General features: G+C 37.3%; 1 protein-coding gene across 2 annotated transcripts in view; it reads right to left on the bottom strand.

Annotated features, from left to right (window-relative positions):
* Positions 1–3: 3 nt before the first annotated feature.
* The window catches only part of Cltc (clathrin heavy chain), a 72,822-nt gene continuing 53,554 nt past the window's right edge, over positions 4–19,271 (bottom strand). The window contains exons 17-33 of one of the 2 annotated variants that reach the window (XM_070027052.1): positions 18,952–19,186; positions 15,654–15,776; positions 14,043–14,188; positions 13,656–13,839; positions 13,283–13,475; positions 12,164–12,321; positions 11,855–12,019; positions 11,646–11,753; positions 11,399–11,566; positions 10,849–10,998; positions 10,619–10,750; positions 10,400–10,510; positions 8,368–8,538; positions 7,799–8,020; positions 6,628–6,648; positions 2,515–2,590; positions 4–1,027 (exon numbers count right to left, since the gene is read on the bottom strand). In XM_070027052.1, the coding sequence (XP_069883153.1) occupies positions 903–1,027; positions 2,515–2,590; positions 6,628–6,648; positions 7,799–8,020; positions 8,368–8,538; positions 10,400–10,510; positions 10,619–10,750; positions 10,849–10,998; positions 11,399–11,566; positions 11,646–11,753; positions 11,855–12,019; positions 12,164–12,321; positions 13,283–13,475; positions 13,656–13,839; positions 14,043–14,188; positions 15,654–15,776; positions 18,952–19,186 (2,488 nt within the window). In that variant the 3' untranslated portion in view covers positions 4–902. The remainder of the gene's footprint in view (positions 1,028–2,514; positions 2,591–6,627; positions 6,649–7,798; positions 8,021–8,367; positions 8,539–10,399; positions 10,511–10,618; positions 10,751–10,848; positions 10,999–11,398; positions 11,567–11,645; positions 11,754–11,854; positions 12,020–12,163; positions 12,322–13,282; positions 13,476–13,655; positions 13,840–14,042; positions 14,189–15,653; positions 15,777–18,951; positions 19,187–19,271) is intronic. The other variant, XM_070027053.1, reaches the window with a different exon arrangement.

Genomic DNA, 19,271 nt, shown 5'->3' with positions numbered 1-19,271 from the left:
ACGTTATTTCCACAGTCCAGTAATTTATTTTAAATTGGAGTAATTTCAAATTCCACAAAACTGAAGAACAGCAATATTTTGTTTGAATTCTCTCTTCTGTACACTCAGTGATCTAAAACACCACAATATCCAACATACACAAACCTCAGGGAAGGGTTAGTAAATACACACAAGAGTGGAATCATGGTGCTCTTTGTTCCTGAATGGAATGGTCCCACAGAAAAAGCACAGGATACAGCACAACATAAGGGCACCTGTTATATATGAAGTGAGCAAAACACACTAGCATTTTCTATATGCGTATGGGGTAACCTGCATAGGTTAAAGGGCCTTTTAAGTTCATTTAAAAATCAGGCAAGTTGTCTATATGCATTTTTCAAATAATCTGGAGAGCACTGCAATCCCAGAGGATATACTAATTAGTGTTGTCTTTGTTGGCATTGACAGTCTTGCATGGTCACATACCAGTATTTTTGCTTTAGCTCTTCTTTGAGTAAGAGATTTAAATGCACTTAGACAATACATATTTTAAGCTGTTTACATACACTAAATTTAAGAGAGTCAATATTAGAGTTTCTTTGTTTCTTTAAACACTACAGAGTGCAAATCAGGTTCTTCACAACAGATTGAATATTAAACAATTCTTCAAAGAATCAGGGGAAAAGAAAAAGCCCACATGAATACTATTCCCCTTTGAAAATAAATTCTAAAATGATGTGGAATGTGAAATAAGGTTTTAACATATGTGATCAAAGTGTTCATAGTTAGAAACAAAAAAGGTAGTCCTTCATGAAATAAAGGTTACAAGAACAGGTTGCCTGTTTCCCCCTTTTATACACTGAGAAGTGGGTAGAGACAATGTTTCAGTACGAAAATAGGAGACTACAGGATCAGCTTCCATCTCACATGCTGTACCCAAAGCCAGGCTGTGGCTGGCCATATGGTGGTGCAGTATAACCATAACCAAAAGGTGCCTGGGGAGGGACTGCAACACTGGGTCCTGCAGTCAACATCAGCTGGGGCTGACCTAAAGAAGACAAAAAGAGGAAGGGGACAGGGGTGATGAAAGAGGAGAAATTGTTAGCATTATGAAGATGTAATCTCCAACCTCCCCTGTTCTAACAACAGAATTTGGAAAAAATTGAATGGGGCCACTTTTGACTGTCAAAACTTGGAATTCAGTAACTCTAAGAAGGGACCTGCCTAAAAAAAATTCTAAGCTGAAAAACCACAACTTCCCATTATTTAAAGCAATAACACATAGCATTCAAGATTATTATCAACTGGCTTGTCAAGCTAAAACTTGTATATTATGTTTAATAACAAAACTAGCATAAGAAAACCTAACTTGAAAACCAACATCTTTTAATACAACTAACTTTTAAATCTTTCAAATTTAATTTAAAAATGTGTGAACTGTAATGAAACCTAATGTATTTCTCGCAAAGAAGCCAACACTAATTTAGATATGAAATGTATTACACATCAAATACCACATTAACACGCTTGTAAAATTTAGTGGTTTGTATGTATGTTTATACTAGAGATTAACTCTTAACCTTGTGCTTGCCAAGCAAGCACTCTACCACTGGAGCTACAACCCAAGTCCTATATAGTTCTTAGCATATAAAGAAAACAAGCTGGGGCTGGGAAGGTGGCTCAGTGGTAGAGTGCTTGCCTTGCATGCATGAGACCCTGGGTTCAATTCCTCAGCACCACATAAGCAGAAAAAGCCAGAAGTGGCGCTGTGGCTCAAGTGGTAGAGCACTAGCTGAAGAGCTAAGGGACAGGGCCCTGGCTCATACTTGTAATCTGAGCCACTTAGGAGGCTGAGATCAAGGCAGGAAAACCCAAGACTGCAATAAATCAGCAAAAAGTCAGAGATGGAGTTGTAGCTCAAGTGGTAGAGTACCAGCCTCAGTACCAATTGTTGTGTCCCTTCACACTACCCCCCCTCCCAAAAAAAATCAGAACTTATATTACTTGTTTTTAATTTTTTGGCAATATTGAGGTTTATCTACTTTTGGTTGTGGGGCTTGAACTCTGGGTCTGGGCGTTGTCCCTCAGTTCTTTAGCTCAAGGCTAGCACTCTGCCACTTGAGCTAGAATGCTACTTCCAGGGCCTCATGCATGCAAGGTAAGCACTCTACTGCTAAGCCACTTTCCCAGCCCAATATTGAGGTTTAAATTCAGTCTTTAGTGCTTTGCTGGGCAAGTGCTAAGTAACTTGAGATATTGCTTTTATTTTACTTTAGTGAATAATGCCAATGCCTGTTATAAAATTGTCTCCAGAGTCAAAAAAGAACTTTTTTCAACTCAGCAAAACGTTTACACTTTAGAAGCTTCTTTTTCTTTTGTCAGTCGTAGGGCTTGAACTCTGGGCCTAAGGCGCTGTCCTTCACTCTACCACTTTGAGCCACAGCGATACTTCCAAAGCTTGTTATATTTCTATTGGAAATAGTCTCTAAAGATTTGTCTAAATTATTTCCTTGAGGTTAAAAGGCAAAAGATTACCATAAACAATGGGTTGTGTCTCTGTGGCTTGTTCTTCTTCTTTTCTCAGTGATTCTGAAGCATCTAATTTATCCACCTACAGAAAAACAAGTTATGTTAATGAACACCTAAAAAGGATTATAAACTCAGGCTTATGGCAGAAAGTGGAAAAGCCTTAATATTAAATTCTGTCAAAACAAAGCAAACTAAAAAGAACATTCTCAGGCCCCCTCATATTTAATGGTAATATTCACACTTCAGTCAAGGTGGTTTTCAGCACTGTCATTATAAACCCTCAGGAAGGAGGGATTTATAAATGCCACAGAAGCTCACGCCAGGCTAAAACTGGGCATGCTAGGATGCAGCCTGAGGGAGGGAGAAAACAAGGAACCACTTTGTCAAATGAAATTTACACCCTAAAGAAGACAATAATGAACTCATGAATTGACAAGACTTTCCTCCTGAGAGGAAATGACACTCAAAAAAGTGAAATGGGTTTAATAACTGAACAAGCATTTGGGAAGAATAAGCTATTTTTGCCAATTGTGCACAGATTCTTTTAATAATGATTTACAGGTATAGCCTGAAATGTAAGACTCAAGTGGCTCCATATTCGTTTTTTGTTTTTGTGTTTTTTGGGCGTATAACGTCAGGCTGCAGATTGTAACACTACAAAGCTCTACATTTTAAAGAAGTTATTAAGATAACTCGATTTGGTTCGACTTCTTTGAAAAAATTTTTTTTTGCTTTTAAGACAGAAGTAAATGGGTATTATATGCTAGCTACTCTAAATCAAAGTGGATAGTAACAGACAGAAATACAATTTTGGAGAAAGAGTCTATGTGTATTAGTGAGAGATCCTTCCATTAATAAGTTGTGTGACTTTGGCAAAGCATGATGTTAGCCCCTAAATCCTCCCTCTACATAAGAGGGTTGAAATGATCATTCTAGGACCAGATAAAAGAAAAGTAACAATAGGATCCTAGTACTATAGAATATCCTGCACCCCCTTTGCCTTTTACACTACAGGTTGTTTTTTTTTTTTGTTGGTTGTGGGGCTTGAACTCTGGGCTTGGGCGCTGTCAGTGCGCTCTTCAGCTCAAGGCGAGCACTCTACCGGCTTGAGCCATAGCACCACTTCCGGTTTTCTAGTAGTTTATTGGAAATCAGAATCTCATGGAGTTTCCTGCCCGGGCTGGCTTTGAACCATGATCCTCAGATCCCAGCCTCCTGAGTAGCTAGGATTACAGGTGTGAGCCACCGGCGGCTGGCTGTATTTGTTTTTTAAACTACATTTGGTATCTTAATCTATAGTTGTTATCTCAATCAAAGCATCATACTTGGTCTAGCATTATATTCTAAAACTGAATTTCAAATCCTGATGTTATCTATTGTAAGGCTTTTAAGGCCATAAGTGTGCTCTGTGAGCTTGAAGGACATTCACTGCATGTATTTCAAAAGGCAAACAGTGGGAAGCCATTCAAAAGAAACAAAACATGCGGACTCCAGTAAAATAGTTATAAAAACCAGGTTAAAAAAAAAAAAAAAACGTTAAGGGGCTAGGAAGGTGGCTTAGTGGTAGAGTGCTTGCCTTGCATTCATGAGGCCCTCGGTTCGATTCCTCAGCACCATATAAGCAGAAAAAGCCGGAAGTGGCGCTGTGGCTCAAGTGGTAGAGCGCTAGCCTTGAGCTGAAGAGCTGAGGGACAGCGCCCAGGCCCAGAGTTCAGGCCCCACAACTGGCAAAAAAAAAAAAAAAAAAAAAAAAAAAAAAAAAAGAACCTCTAAAAAAACGTTAAAGCAGTACCTGGGGTTTATTTGAAAATGAATATAGTGTCTTTGAATGTGAACATAGCCATTAAGCATAGGACAGTGTTTCATACTTAAATTATTCCATGTTAAATACAACATGGGCCTAATCTATCTTAATTTGGCAGAGAACTGAAAGTTTGAGAAAAGTATGCTTAAGTTCAAGACTCCTTAATACGAAAATGTGGTTCTGACTCCCGAGAGATTTGCTTTTACCTACTACTATCTTTTTTTGTGTCCTACATGATTATAATGTCAAACTAAAATACTATCAAGTATATAAGTACCTTCTGAAATACCTAGGATTTGGCATCCAAACTTGGAACAAAAATTACTGAACCTCAGACTTTAATGCAAAGCTGTGCCCTCAAGGGTCAGATGAGGTTTGTTAATCTAGCCAGCTTTCAAGAGTGAGAAACAGAGGTTATCCAGAAAAATACAGGGATGCCTATATTCTAGTCATTACTAAGAAAAAGAAAAACAACCAAAAGCCACTGCATAACACACTTCTAGACTTTAAAGGTAAAGAATCTAAAATGAATGCAAGTGTAGAAAAGTTTATGTCTGAATCAGATGTTGAACACAGAAGTCTTGTTACAGAAATACATGGAAGACTTAGAAGAGCTAGCATTATCACAATGCCCAGGCACAGAGATAAGCAGATTGGGCATAGGGAAAAACAAAAGATCCCAAAAGAATAAAATTATGCTTAACATTTTTTTTAAATGTTTTTATATAATGGGACAGCCTCTGGCACAGGAACATCCAATTTGCTTCTACTAACCCAATTTAGATTGTTCAAAAAAGAAAAACAGAGAAGGCTGTTGGTTTTATACAAGCTTTTGTTAAGAGCTGTAACAAAAGTTTCTGATCCTTGGATTTAAAGAGAAAAATTACAAGTAAGCATGTCACTGAATTCAGTTCCATCTATACTACTGAAAATTGACTAAAATGTAAAAGGCTTTTCCACAAAGACTGCAATATGCTGCAGAGTAAAAGTTAACATGCAGTCGGTTATTTTGGTGTATGTGTGCATGAAAAAAAGGCAAAAGTACTGAAGCAAGAAGTGAGATCTGAAGATGATTGGTGCTATACAGGCTCTCAAGAAACACACACAGCCCACAGCAATGCTATAAGAGTTTCATAGTATGATGTAATTGCAATGACTTGAACATGCTTGATTTAAAACAACGCGTAACACTGCAGTTCAATTACCTGTTTTTCACACACACGCTTTCTAACTGCCTTGCTTACTAGCTGCTGAAGGGTCTCACACACAATGCATTTACTCAGGTTTGCCCTAAGTTCCAGTGGTGACTCTGGTTCAGTTCAACATAATCCCAACTCATTGCCGCCACCCAAATTCTTTTCTCCAACTCTCCTTTACTTTCCCACTATCCCTTTTCAAGTCACAATTTAAGAGCAGATAAAGCTTGTTTCATTTATACTAGGATTGAGACAAGCTAATGAAGGAACTAGCCAAAAGGTGCTTAAATTTGGCCTCCTTGGTCAAGCCAACAAATCTGTAATAGAACAAATTTTAGGTAACTTCAGGTATGCCTATTACAGAAGTAGACATTAATATTGCTTTTTAAAAACACAAATAATCCTGTTGCTTAGCAACAATTATAGCAAGCTTGAAAAAAATTTTGTTTATTCCTCTTAAAAAGGGAATAGCACCATAAGAACCGGACACCTGGAGAAACGTGAGGAAAGCCTCTTCGGAAGCAGCTAGTATCTCATATATCTACTTTCAGCAAAAAATTAGTAAGAATCAAGAGATCAGAAACTGGATCACAGTCCTTCAATACCAAAAAAACAAAAACAAAAACAAACAAACAACAATTAAAAAAAAACAAACCCCCAAAGCCTCTTAGGGCATGTATATACATATATAAATTCAACAACTGTCAGGCAAGCTCACAAATAAAACCAGAGGCTGATTTAATTTATTTTAAGGATCAACAAAGTCCTACTACAGTCCAGATACCCTGACAGGGAAAAGAAATTTCCTGATAGTTTGGAATTAATATTGAAACTCACCATGCTCAGTTTTTAATGATATATTACAGAGAGACTGTGAACCAACTACTGATTAGCCTCCTGCCCTTCCTAAAGCCTATTAGCCGATTAGTAGCAAACATCTACTAATGTCCTACAGCTCTATTGTAGTTATGTTTCAAGAGACTTGCAGAGGCTTTAGTGAAAATTTATTGGGGGGAAGGGAAGCAGCAGCAGCAGTGTAGAAAAGGAAGGAAAAAAAATCATGCAAATTCCTTAGACTTAGTCCTCCAGACTTAAAGATGGAAAAGAATCAACTTTCACCTTTTCCTTTATTGCATCAACCTGCAAAGGAATTCAGAAGGTGCAGCTTAGAAAAAAAATCAAATTCCATATTGAGCATAAAAAGGTAGAATCAGCAACAAAGATTTAGGGGAGAAACATCTAACCACTAAAAAAGGTAAAAGAGGTGAAAATAAAGGGCATACTGGAAGCAAAATTTAGAATCGTTTTTAAACTTCAGAGCTTATTGAAGAAGAATTTATGCTAAGTCAGTGTGAAAGAAAGCAGCTTAATAGCTAGTAAATTTTACAGCACTTAGGTTAAGAGCAGCTTAGAGCCAGGTCTCAAAAGTTGGCATTATGCATAAGAGATGCTATTCTCATCTATATAGCTATGATAATGCTATGTTTTTCTTACATTGAGCTTTACATACAAAATATTACTCCTTTAAAATTTCAACTGAACATAATATAATTAGTCATTAATTAGGGATTGCTAGTAGTTCCCCCTCCCCTTTGCTCAGGCATGCTAAAATTATCAGATGTGAAACTCTGATTTTAAGTTTTGCTTTCATAATATGGGCCCTCTAAATTCATTTTAAAATGTTATAATCAGAAAGCTAGTAACAGAAGATAGGTGTGTAAAAACATTCCCATCAAAAGGGACACTAAAATGAATGGTAAATTTTATCCTTAACGTGTTTAAGGTGTTTTTAGAAAACATGTGGTTAACCTCCTTAAGACATTTTAAAATTATGGTTTGAATTACCAAAATATTGAAAAAATTAACAGGATATTTAAAAAATATATAGATATTACTATATACATCTATATACACAAGCTTCTTCATAGGAAAACAGGAAAAGACGTTAGTCAGGAACCAACCAAAGAACAGGGAAACTGCAATACTATTATAGGAAAACTGAGTTATGGAATTTTAAGATGGTATTAAATTTTAAATATTAAAACAAAATGAAATAGACTGCTATTCTAAAAAAATGTAGAGGATAAACATTCCTACAAGTTTTGAGTTTCCTTTCCAATCAGTAATTTGCCAGCTAATAAAAAAAATTTTCCATAGAATGATCAACTAACTAATTTTATTAGATGTTATTTAAAAAAAGAACTTGAAAAACTAAATCTGCATGTTGAATTTTGAATTTTATATATTCTGAAGGTAATTTAGCTCTGAATATACTTAGAAGAGTCATTACCTTGGTCAAGTATTCCTTCATGACCTGGATGAAATAGGGCATGGCAAAATCCATGATATTGTGTCTCCATGCAGTTTCCAGGACAACATCTGGCCTTAAAAGATCGTAACAGGTAAAGAGACAAGCTCCAAAGCACTCTCTTTTTTCTTCCTGCAAAAACCACTGTAGGAGTTCTTCAGCCAATTCAGTATCTTTAGATTCAGAGGCATACTGCATTGCATCCTGTTACATGAAACAATAAGGTTAGAGATTCAACTCAAAATACGCAGAACTGGTAAAACAACAGAACTTTTAAAACTCTCAAATTGGAGGTGGGCTCTCTATAATTTAAAAGACCATTTTGAAAGAAAAGGAGGAAGGCTAAAAGTTTTGATTCTTTTTTTATTTGTTTAAATAACAGGTTTAATTTAATCTGAACAGGAGCACCTTATATTCAAGAAATCCATTAACTTAACTACAACCTACTCAAATAAGGAGCCCTAACGTCAGTGTTTATGTGCATAAAACTTTAGAATCACTTGTTATATGCACACTATTGAGGGTTAGTCCAGACCACCAACTTTACAAACCTTGTAAAGGCTATCTTTCTTACACAGCTCCACACTCTGTTTCCAGCGATTATTGCCTTTGAAGAGATAAGCAGCAATTCTTCTGAACTCAATGAGTTCATGTTTTTCTAAACGCTGAGCAAGTGAAATATTGTCAAAGTTGTCATAAGCATCTATTGATGTCCGCAGAGCCTTGAAAACAAAACAAAACAAAGCTATACAAATATCAATCAGTATCTTGCAGTTTAAAAACATTCCTATTCCACAGTTCTTTATCATAGACTCCAGTAGATAGTAAAATGAATACTACAGCCTATGTTCAAGCATCAAACTATTAAAGTTACACATGAAAACATACCAAGTTTCTTTAATTTCCTAATAATAAAGTTCTCAAATGTACTAGACTGTTCTATAAAGGTACAATTTTCCCCATAGTTTCCAGTATCATAACTAACTTGAATGCTTATGAAATTAAGAGAATGTGTACTTTGGTTAGTAGGAACTTAAGGTCTTATTGTTTGCTAGTCCTGGGGCTTGATTTCAGGAGCTGGATCCTGTTCCTGAGATTTTCTGCTCAAAGACAGAGCTCTACCATTTGAATCATAACTCCACTTATGGCCTTTTTCTTTTTCTTTTTTTTTTTGGTGAAGGGGAGTTAACTGGAATTATGCCTCACAGACTTTCCTGCCTGCGTTGGCTTCAAATGGCAACAGCAGTCTTCAGCTCTCACGCTTCCAGAATAACTAGGATTACAGGCATGAGTTAAGGTGTGAAGTTAAGAAAATACCTTTTTTTTTTTTTTTGGTCAGTGGTAGGGTTTGAACTCTGAGCTTGGGTGCTGTCCCTCAGCAATATAGCTCAAAATGAGATTGCTCTACTGCTTGGGCCACAGGGCCATAGGGCCACTTCTGGTTTTCTGGTAGTTAATTGGAGGTAAGAGTCTCATGGACTTTCCTGCCCAGGCTGGCTTTGAACCGTGATCCTCAGATCTCAGTTTCCTGAGTAGTCAGTATTACAGGCATTGAGCCACTGGCGCCCCGCAATATCTTTTTTTTTTGGTCAGTCCTGGAGCTTAAACTCAGGGCCTTATCTCTGAGATTCTTTTGCTCAAAGCTAGATCTCTACTACTTGTGCCACAGTGCCACTTCCAGCCTTTTCTGTTTATGTGGTACTGAGGAATCGAATCCAGGGCTTTATGCATGTTAGGCAAGCACTGTATCACTAAGCCACACTCCCAGTCCCAAGAAAATATCTTGATATAATTAACATGTTACTCAGCTATACAGGTCAGCATGTACTCTGAAGCTGAACCACGCTGAGTGTAGTAGGTATATGCCTATAATATTAGATTCCATAAGGCTGAGGCAGGGGATCATTGTGACAGAAGGAGAAAAAAATGCAACTAGCTTAACCTTAACTAATTATTTTATGTGAAATCTTTCAGAGGAGCAACTTTATTACAAATACCAGTAAGACAAGCAAAAAAAACACCAATAGACAAGAAAAGCAATAAACAGATAATGGTTAATAACAAATATTGTTCATGGACTAAAGAAGAGACCAAAGACTTTTGACTATAATCTAGATGCTGAGATACCTTTTATTTTTACAGAAATATATAAAATCTAGGGCTGGGAAGGTGGCTCAGTGGTAGAGTGCTTGCCTTGCATGCATGAGGCCCTGGGTTCGATTCCTCAGCACCACATAAACAAAAAGAAAAAAGCCGGAAGTGGCTCTGTGGCTCAAGTGGTAGAGCGCTAGCCTTGAGCTGAAGAACTGAGGGACAGCGCCCAGGCCCAAAGTTCAGGCCCCACGACTGGTTCCCCCCCTCAAAAAAAGAAATATATAAAATCTATTTAAACAAAATTCATTAAACTTGGTATTTAATTAGATTTATCAACCCTGAAAAACCTTATTAAATTTAGATCTCAGACATATAAGTACTCTTTATAAGCCTAAATAACATATGCTTTTACTACAGAATATTCTAACATGACAAACCTAGTCATAACCTGAGCTTTGCCATATTTATAAAAGAATCAAAAAGTTTTACCTGATAATCTTCTTCTGTAATAAAGAGATTGTTTAGTGATTCATTCACTGATTTGTTGTTATGGTTCTGAACTGAACGTAAATATGGTTTCACCAGTGGTAGCTGTTTGACCTTTAAGATAAAAGGTTTGTTACAAAGAGCACATTTTTGAAGTTCCAGTAACAAGTCACCCAAATAGATCTCCATTCCTTGTTATCAAGTTTAGTTTAAAACTATCACCTTGCTGAAATAATTGACTGCACGAGTGTGGTCCAACCGTGGAGACAGCACCATCAGCAAATCATTTAACAAAAGAGGCTTGAATTCTAAGTAGAACTGTATTGCTCTGTAGTATAATTCAACATTGGCAACCTAAAATGGGGGTGGGGGGGGGGGGGAGAATCCATAAGTCAGAGTTCTTTCCTAATGAGCATTCCTCTTCTAAAGCCTTTACCTTTGAAGGTACACACCCTGGTAATGATATCTTTGAACTGCCCTTCTTTCCATGCATCAGTTGGATGATTCATCATGGTAATTATGGCATTATCAAATTCTTCATACTTGTCATACAAAAACACCAGTTCTGCCCAAAGATGTGCTTGTTCTGCAGCTCTTAGCACCTGTGTAAGAAAAAAATCAACTACTTTAGCTAATTGTAGTATTCAAGTCTGTAATCCTAGCTACTTGAGATACAGTTAAGAGGATTGTGGTTCAAAGCCAACAGTCATACAAAATTCTCCATCTCAATTGAGACTGTCTCAATCACTGATAGGTGCAGTAATATGTGACTGCTCTCCTAGATATGGGGAAATAAAATGGCTGATACAGTGGTATACATTTGCCATTCCCCAGCTACAGCGGGAAATAAACAGGATGCAAAAATAAACAATGTATGAAGGGGCTAGAAGTATAGCAAGTGCAAAAAACTGAGGCTCAATTTCTAATACTTAATAAATAAAAACAGTATTCCAAAGTATTCACTTTTGCCATAAGTCACTCACAATAGTAAAGGTTGATTACCTTAGGAATATTCACTCTGGACCAGAACAACTCCAGGTGCTCCCTCATTTTCTGTGGCTTAAATTTAGAATACAGAATAGCTAATTCGGTAAACATTCCCATGTGAGCTCGCTCAAGGCCCAATGCTGCTTCCAACATGGCTATTAGTTCTTCAAAATACCCACGATCCTAAAAGAAATGTAAAATTAAAGATGAGAATATCTGTAGCAAAGGGTATCAGTGTAAATAAAAGACCTGTGTTCATTACCTGGTAATAGTTGATAAGTTCCTCTAATTCATCTGCATGTACTACAATATGAAGACCACACATCTGAGCAAGACGGAACTCTTTCCCATCTACACATGCAAAGCAGACCTGGAATAAACATTTATGTTATGTGAATTCCAATGCAAAACTGGCCATACTAATCATATAAATAGCATTTTCAAGCAGTGTTAAGCTTGTGTTTAGATTACCTCTTTCCATGTTCGAGTACTGTTAGCTTTCCTGGCTCCATCAACTGCTGCCTGATATTCACCCAAGTGAACCAGGGTAGATGCCAAGCGTCCAAAATTAGAAACATTATTGTACAGCAACTTAGCAGCATCATACATTTTCTCATCATAACAACGGTCACCAACCTGGGAGTAAACACATAAGTAATATAGTAGTTTGAGCTTCATTGTCTTTCCTAAATTAATACTGAGGAACAATTTGTGTTCTTGTGAGATTTTCTTAGTTCCTATAATGCACTACATGGTTAAAAGTCTGAACAGGAAACATACTTGTTGAATATGAGCATTATTTGGCCCATTGATGAACTCTTCTAACTCTGAAAGGCGGTTTGTTTTAGCCAGTGCAAATATCAATTCTGTCTCCACATAGGACTCACGAGCCTTTTTACGGGCCATCTGCAAATATTTCACCAGTTCTTCCCAGTTTCCTAATGAAGAAAGAAAAAGTCCACATAATAACATCATAATCTTTTCAACAAAATAAATAAGAATTGCTATTCTGTTTTCTTGAGAGGTGTGTGTGTGGGGGGGGGGAGGGTCTTGCTATATAGCATGAGCTAACCATGAACTCCTGAGTCCCTTGCCTTTTTTTTTTTTTTTTTTGGCCAGTCCTGGGGCTTAAACTCTAGGCCTGAGCACTGTCCCTGAGCTTTTTAGCTCAAGTCTATAGCTTTACCACTTGAGCCACAGCTCCACTGCTAGATTTTGGAGATAAAGAATCTCATGGTCTTTCCTGTCCTGGCTGACTTTGCACAGTGATCCTTAGAGCTCAGCCTCCTGAGTAGCTAGGATTACAGTTATGAACCAGTATGCCCAGCAAGTCTGCTTTATTTACCCTCCTTTGTACTAAGATTATAGGTGTGTCACACCTGGCTTAATTTCTTTTACAAACAATATACAAAATGACAAATAAAAGGACTGAGGGGTGACTCAGGTGGTAAAATGCCTGCCTAACAAGCCCCAAGTCCCAAGTCCCAACTCTAGTAACACCCTCCTCCACACACTGATAAATGATGATAAATGTAAACTGTGCAGTCTACTTGTAATTATATGCTATTATGTGTCTATATTGTCACTGAATAAATTGAATTCTTTTCTCCCTTCTAGAATTATCATAACTGAATTGTTGTGAGACTGCTACTCGAACTTGGTACCTGATGCCTTTGCTTATTGTCTGGCACTCTACCACCTGAGCCATGCCACCAATCTCAGGGTCTTACAAAACACAGTATCTTCCCCATAGACAATATAAATCCAGAAAGTATAGCCTGTCTTATCTGGATAAAGATGGAGGAACTAAGTGGTATCCGATTCCTATACAATTCCAAATAGATCTTATTGCTTAATCATTTTCTGCAGTATCAAACATGTAACAGTAAGAAGTCATACCACTAGTATTGGCAGCCTGAACAACTTCCATGTAGGATGAAGGATCATCTGCTTTGATGTAAGAATCAATGGCTTCTTTCACCATTCCTTTCTGCAACTGTGCTTTTGCAAGTTGACTCCAGACAGCAGGTTCATTGCAGCGTTCAGCAAACTCATATGCCCGGTCCAAGTTTCCAATGTGTTCAATTAATACCTAGCCAACCAGTTTTAAATTAAAATTAAATGGCTGTTAAATAATTATATAAATATTTGCATTTTATTGTTGTTCTATTGCCCCAACCACCTATGCCCACTTTCAAAGGATAAGACATTTTTGAATCAAAGAAGGTATTTTAAGCCACTAGCTAAAGAAACATGTAATCTCAAGACATACCTGTACTGCTGAAGTATTGACATCAAACTTCCGGAAAATGGCAAATGCTTCCTCAAATAGCTCATTGCTGATGGCAATATTGGCAATATCTGGGGCATCATAATTATCCAGGCGATTAATATACTCCATGACACGCGTACGATCAGCCTTAATTGCAGTGAGAATGAGGAGGTTTTGTAGATTCCTTTAGGAAAAAAACCGTAATATTAACTGTAATATTTTAAGATTATCAATTATAATCAGTCTATAGAGAAGTTTTGCTTAAGACTGTAGTGAAAACAGAAGGACTACTACAAGAGATTTTTGTTCTTTTTGTTTCATCTCAAAACTGACAGGCCATAATTAAGGATAATAAAAAAAGAGCCCATACATCCTCTAATTGCATACCTGTGTTCACTGAATACAGAGTTATCAAGGACAATTTTCTCTAGCAGCTCAATGAGTTCATTAGGAAGATCTGCAGTCATAAAAGCCTTGACAGTTACTGACACTTCTTCTGGGTCCTGAGTCTCAGACAAGGCTGTCTGTACAACCTACAGGGGATATATAGGGAACATGAATTGAAAATCAAGGTGGTACTTTTTTTTTTTTGGGTTGGTTGTGGGGCTTGAACTTGGGGCCTGGGTCCTGTCCTTCAGCTCTTCAGCTAAAGGCTAGCACTCTACCACTTGAGCCACAGCACCACTTCCGGTTTTCTGGTGGTTAACTGGAGATAAAGAGTCTCATGGACTTTCCTGTCTGGGCTGGCTTTGAACCGTGATCCTGAGATCTCAGCCTCCTGAGTAGCTAGGATTACAGGCATGAGCCACCGGTGCCTGGCTCAAGGTGGATTTTAATGTATAAATTAGCCTCTGACTAAAAATGTCAAATAAGCAAAAAAAAAAAAAAAAAAAAAAAAAAAAAACCCCAAAAAACCCCAATGAACTTTAAATTTACTATCCAAAGGTCTTTCTATACAAGCAAACATGAATATATACCATGTAATTCTGTTGAAAAACCACCCTATCTGTATTTTTCTTTTCCCTGACTAAATCATTACCAATACTAACACTCATTATCACTTTAATGGCTATATATAATTCAAGTACCTAGATGTGGAATTATAAAACCAGTAATTCCTCTGTTTTTGGCTATTTGCCTGGTGCTCAGATGTTGCAATGAGTATTTTTTCCAGGAAGCTTTGTATCTACTTGGGAATGTTCCTTAGAATGCTTCCTAGGAAAGGAATAAAAAATTAATAGCCTTTAATCTATTCATCTCAAAATGTATTTAAACTTTTTTCAAGGCACTTGGGTTTGGAACCCAGGATTTTGCCACTTGCTAGTTAGATGCTCTGCTACTTGATATGCCCAAGCCCTTTTTTGCTTTAGCGACTATTAGGTAGGATCTCTCATTTTTTTTTCCTGTGGCTGACTTCAGACAGTGATTTTCCTATGTAAGTCCTCCCATATAACTGGCATCAGGTGTGTGCCACCACACCCAGTCCAACTAATGGGGTATCTCTAACTTTCTGCCCACACAATTCCTCCCAACTGCCACCCAGAAGCTAGAATGAGAAGCATGAGCACCATATCCAGCCCCAAATGTCATAGTTATACCTTTATCAGAAAAATTTGAGAATCATTGTAATAGCATGAATATTTAGGGCTTTCAAATTAGGTTTTCAATTTTATATAAGCAGAAAACATTTCCTCTGCTGAGCTACTCTTATTAGTAAAATTTAACATCAACTGGACTTTTGTATTTCCTATTATCAATTTTATCATATTGTAACTTGTGTTTTCAATAAATTTAGTCATGTCTAAGGTATTAATAACAATACTTAATGCTTAATTTACTATTTTCCTGTAAATATGATGAATTGAGACAGTTTTATATAAATAATGTTTTTAGATTTAATTTTAGTTTTGTAACTTTCTACTGCCTTCTTTTTTAGTTAAGTATGATGAAAAAGATTTTATTCATAGTTCAAGAGTGAAATGTATTTCCCAACTTTACCTGGTCAATTAGGGGTCTTCTGTATGGATTGCTTTCAAGTAGGACACTGCCCCACAATTCTGGATCCTTTCGACGTACTAGATAGCGCGAAAGACTTTTGAAGAGGGAGTTCTCATTGCAGACCTATTTGAGATACAAAAGATTAATTCCAAGGTAAAAAGTAAAGACATTTTACTAGTTTGACTTGCCTGGGAGCTGCCCCTTAGTTTTTTTGCTCAAGGCTGATATTCTACCACTTGAGCCACACCTCCACTTCTGGCTTTTTGGTGGTTAATTAAAGATAGGAGTCTCAGACTTTTCCCTAGCTAGCTATGAATCAGGACCCTAAAATCTCAAGACTCCTGAGCAGCAAGGATTACAGGTATGAATCAGGGGCACCCAGCATTGGATGTCTTTTAAGAGTTATTTATAGTAATTAAAAAAAAAATTTTTTTATTTTGGTTTGTCCAATACTAGGACTTGAACTGGGTTTCTGATTTTTGGTGTTGCTCATTGGCTAGTATTCTACAATCTGACCCACTCCTTATTTTTTGTAGGTCGTGGGGCTTAAACTCTGGGCCTGTGCTCTGTCATTCAGCTCTTCAGCTCAAGGTGAGCACTCTACCACTTGAGCCACAGTGCCACTTCTGGTTTTCTAGTGGTTATTGGAAATAAGAGTCTCACAGTTTCCTGGCTTTGAACTGTGATCCTCAGATAACTTCCTGAGTAGCACCCAGCCATCACTAGCTTTTTTAAAGAAAAGAAATCTTGCACTTTTACATAGACTATTAAGTGTCTAACACCAATTGTTCTCACTAAAATTCAACCCACTGGTGGGAGATATAATTAAAATTTTTAGAGGCTCTTAAAAAGCATCCTGGAAGTGGCACTGTGGCTCAAGCGGTAGAGTGCTCGCCTTGAGCTGAAGAGCGCAGGGACAGCGTCCAAGCTAAGAGTTCAAGCCCCATAACTGACCAAAAAATAATAAATAAATAAATAAATAAATAACTGAATAAATAAAAAGCACCCTCATTTGAACCAATATTCTATTCAAGTAAGAAAACTGTGCTCCTTTATAGACTTTCTAATATGTTAAGTAGGACTAGCCTATCTTCATATCTTTCATGTTTCATTAGATTTTTTTTTTTTGTTGGGGGGTAGAAATGGGGCTTGAATTCAGTTTTTTGTGCATATATTCTTTTGCTGGAACCATTCCTCTAAACCCTTTTGGTTCTGGTTAATTTTGAGATAGTTTTGCTTTTTTGTACAGGCCAGCCTGAACCAAAATTCTATTTACACCTCCTACAGTTAATGAGATGGGGTGTTCAAAGACATGGAAGAGATTTAAAAAGCTCCTATCAGGCAAAATGGACAATTTGAACATCAAGATAAATAACAGTAAATGGATTATAGTGTATAAAAGAAAACAAAAATTTATGAGTTTATGAATAGAGGAAGACTAACAGAAATAGGGAAGCATAAGAAGGGAAATCTTCATCTCTTTCAATCAACACATTAAGAATAGTTGCTACACTATGACAATAGGCTATTTGTATCTATTCACATGTCTGTAAGATAAAAAGAGTAATTATAGCATTGTGTGCTGTCACAAGCCTATGACCTCAGCTTTTTTTTTGGGGGGGGGAGGGGTGGACTCAGACATGGGTGGGGCTTGATCTCAGGGCCTGGGCACTGTCCCTGAGCTCTTTTTACTCAAGGCTAGTAGTGCTCTACCACTTTGAACCACAGCACCATTTCTAGTTTTCTAGTGGTTAAATGAAAATATGAGTCGCACAGACTTTCCTGCCCCAGATGGCTTTGAACCATGATCCTCAGATGTCAGCCTCCTAAGTAGCTAGGAATATAGGCATCAGCCACTGGCACCTAGCTATGACCCCAAGGCCAGCCAGAGCTACATAACAAAATCTGGTCTCAAAAAGTCAAAGCAACCAATCAATGAAAACTCATACAACTTAATCTAAATCCAAAAATGGAGTATTTGTATAAGAAGTATTTGTATAAGCGCGCGCGTGTGTGTGTGTGTGTGTGTGTGTGTGCGCGTGCGTGCGTGCGTGCGTGTGGGGGGGGGGGGACTGACTGAGGCTTAAACTGAAGCCTTGGGTACTGTCCCTTAGCTTTTTTTGCTCAAGGTTGACACTCTACCAATTGAGCCACACTTAACTGTAGATAAAAGCCTCATGGACTTTCTTCCTAGCCTGGTTTCAAAGTGCAATCCTCAGATTTCAATTTCTTGAGTAGCTAGGATTATAGGCTTAAGCCACTGGCACCTGGAAGAAGTATTTTATTTTTAGTTTTATTTTTTTTAAGAGATAGGTGTAGATGTAGCTTATTTAGTAAAGTACTTTCCTAGAGTAGGCAATGCTATGAGGTGAAAAAAGGGAGAGGGAGAGGAAGAGGCAGAGGGAGAGACTGACTTTACATTTATTATCAACTATTCAGAATAGACAAATATAGTTACTGAACAATGTTTGATGGCTGATACAGAAAATGGGAAAGGGGCAAAGGAAGAAGCTGTATTTCAGAGTAGCGAAAAATTACAACTAGGTAAGGGTAGTGAGTACTCACCATTGTGAAAGTACTAATAGCTACAAAATTTGTTATGTGTATTTCATCTTACAAAAAGGATCCAAACAGAATTGACTACTTCATATAAATATGTGAGACATGAAAATTTATCCTAAACTAAATAAAGACTGTGATATAACTGATTTTTAAAGTATCACCAATGTCATACTGACTGGCGGGTATCCATATTATGGTTAAAAGAATACTCTTATTCTTAGGAAATATATCCAGAGTTAATATAAGGTTTAGCTTTCATGATTACAAAATTATGTGTGAAGCTAGCTGCTTGTGGCTCATGCCTATAATCCTAGCTACCCAGGAGGCTGAGATCTGAGTATAACAGTTTGAAGCCAGCCTGGGCAGAAAAGTCCTCCTATGACTTTTATGTACAATTAACCACTAAAAAAGCACCACCAGAAGTGGTGGTGTGGCTCAAAGTGGTAGACCACTAGCCTTGAGCAAAAGAGCTCAGGGACAGTGCCTAAGCCCTGAGTTCAAGCCCCACAACCAAAAAAAGAAAAATTATGTGTGTCCAAGCATGATTGGCATGTACATGTTTATGAGGATGTTTAACAGTGTATGGAAATATAAATGACAAAGAAAATAGGATTAAACTGCTACAAGTTCAGAATAAAGGGCACAAAATGTTTTATCTTTGGGCTTTCAGCTTCATAGTCATAAAAATTTGTTAGTATGACATTCATTCTGTACATACTAGGGTAAAAGTACTCACATTAATAAGTTCCAAATCACACTGGCCACGTTCATAAGCAACACAGGCTAGATGTGGATCTCTTTTCTCACAATACTTTCCAACAACACGACTGTCATAATAGGGATTTTCACGAAGAAATCTCTCTGGGTTGTTATTACTATCAATGTAGATTTTGGCTAATGCATTGTGAGTAGCAGGTTCTTCACAGCCTTCATGAATTCTGGCCTCTAGCCAAGGCAGAAGCAGTTTCAATCTAGTATAAAAAAAACAAAACCAAACATACTCCATTATAAGCAGCACAGTCATAAAGCATCATAATGTCTATGAGATGCTTTCAC

Source organism: Dipodomys merriami, unplaced genomic scaffold, assembly GCF_024711535.1.
Source record: "Dipodomys merriami isolate MVZ:Mamm:240054 unplaced genomic scaffold, mDipMer1.0.p SCAF_19, whole genome shotgun sequence".
NCBI classification, from domain to species: domain Eukaryota; kingdom Metazoa; phylum Chordata; class Mammalia; order Rodentia; family Heteromyidae; genus Dipodomys; species Dipodomys merriami.
The sequence above is the reverse complement of the archived record's forward strand: the minus strand, read 5'-3'. Positions and strand labels throughout refer to the sequence as shown.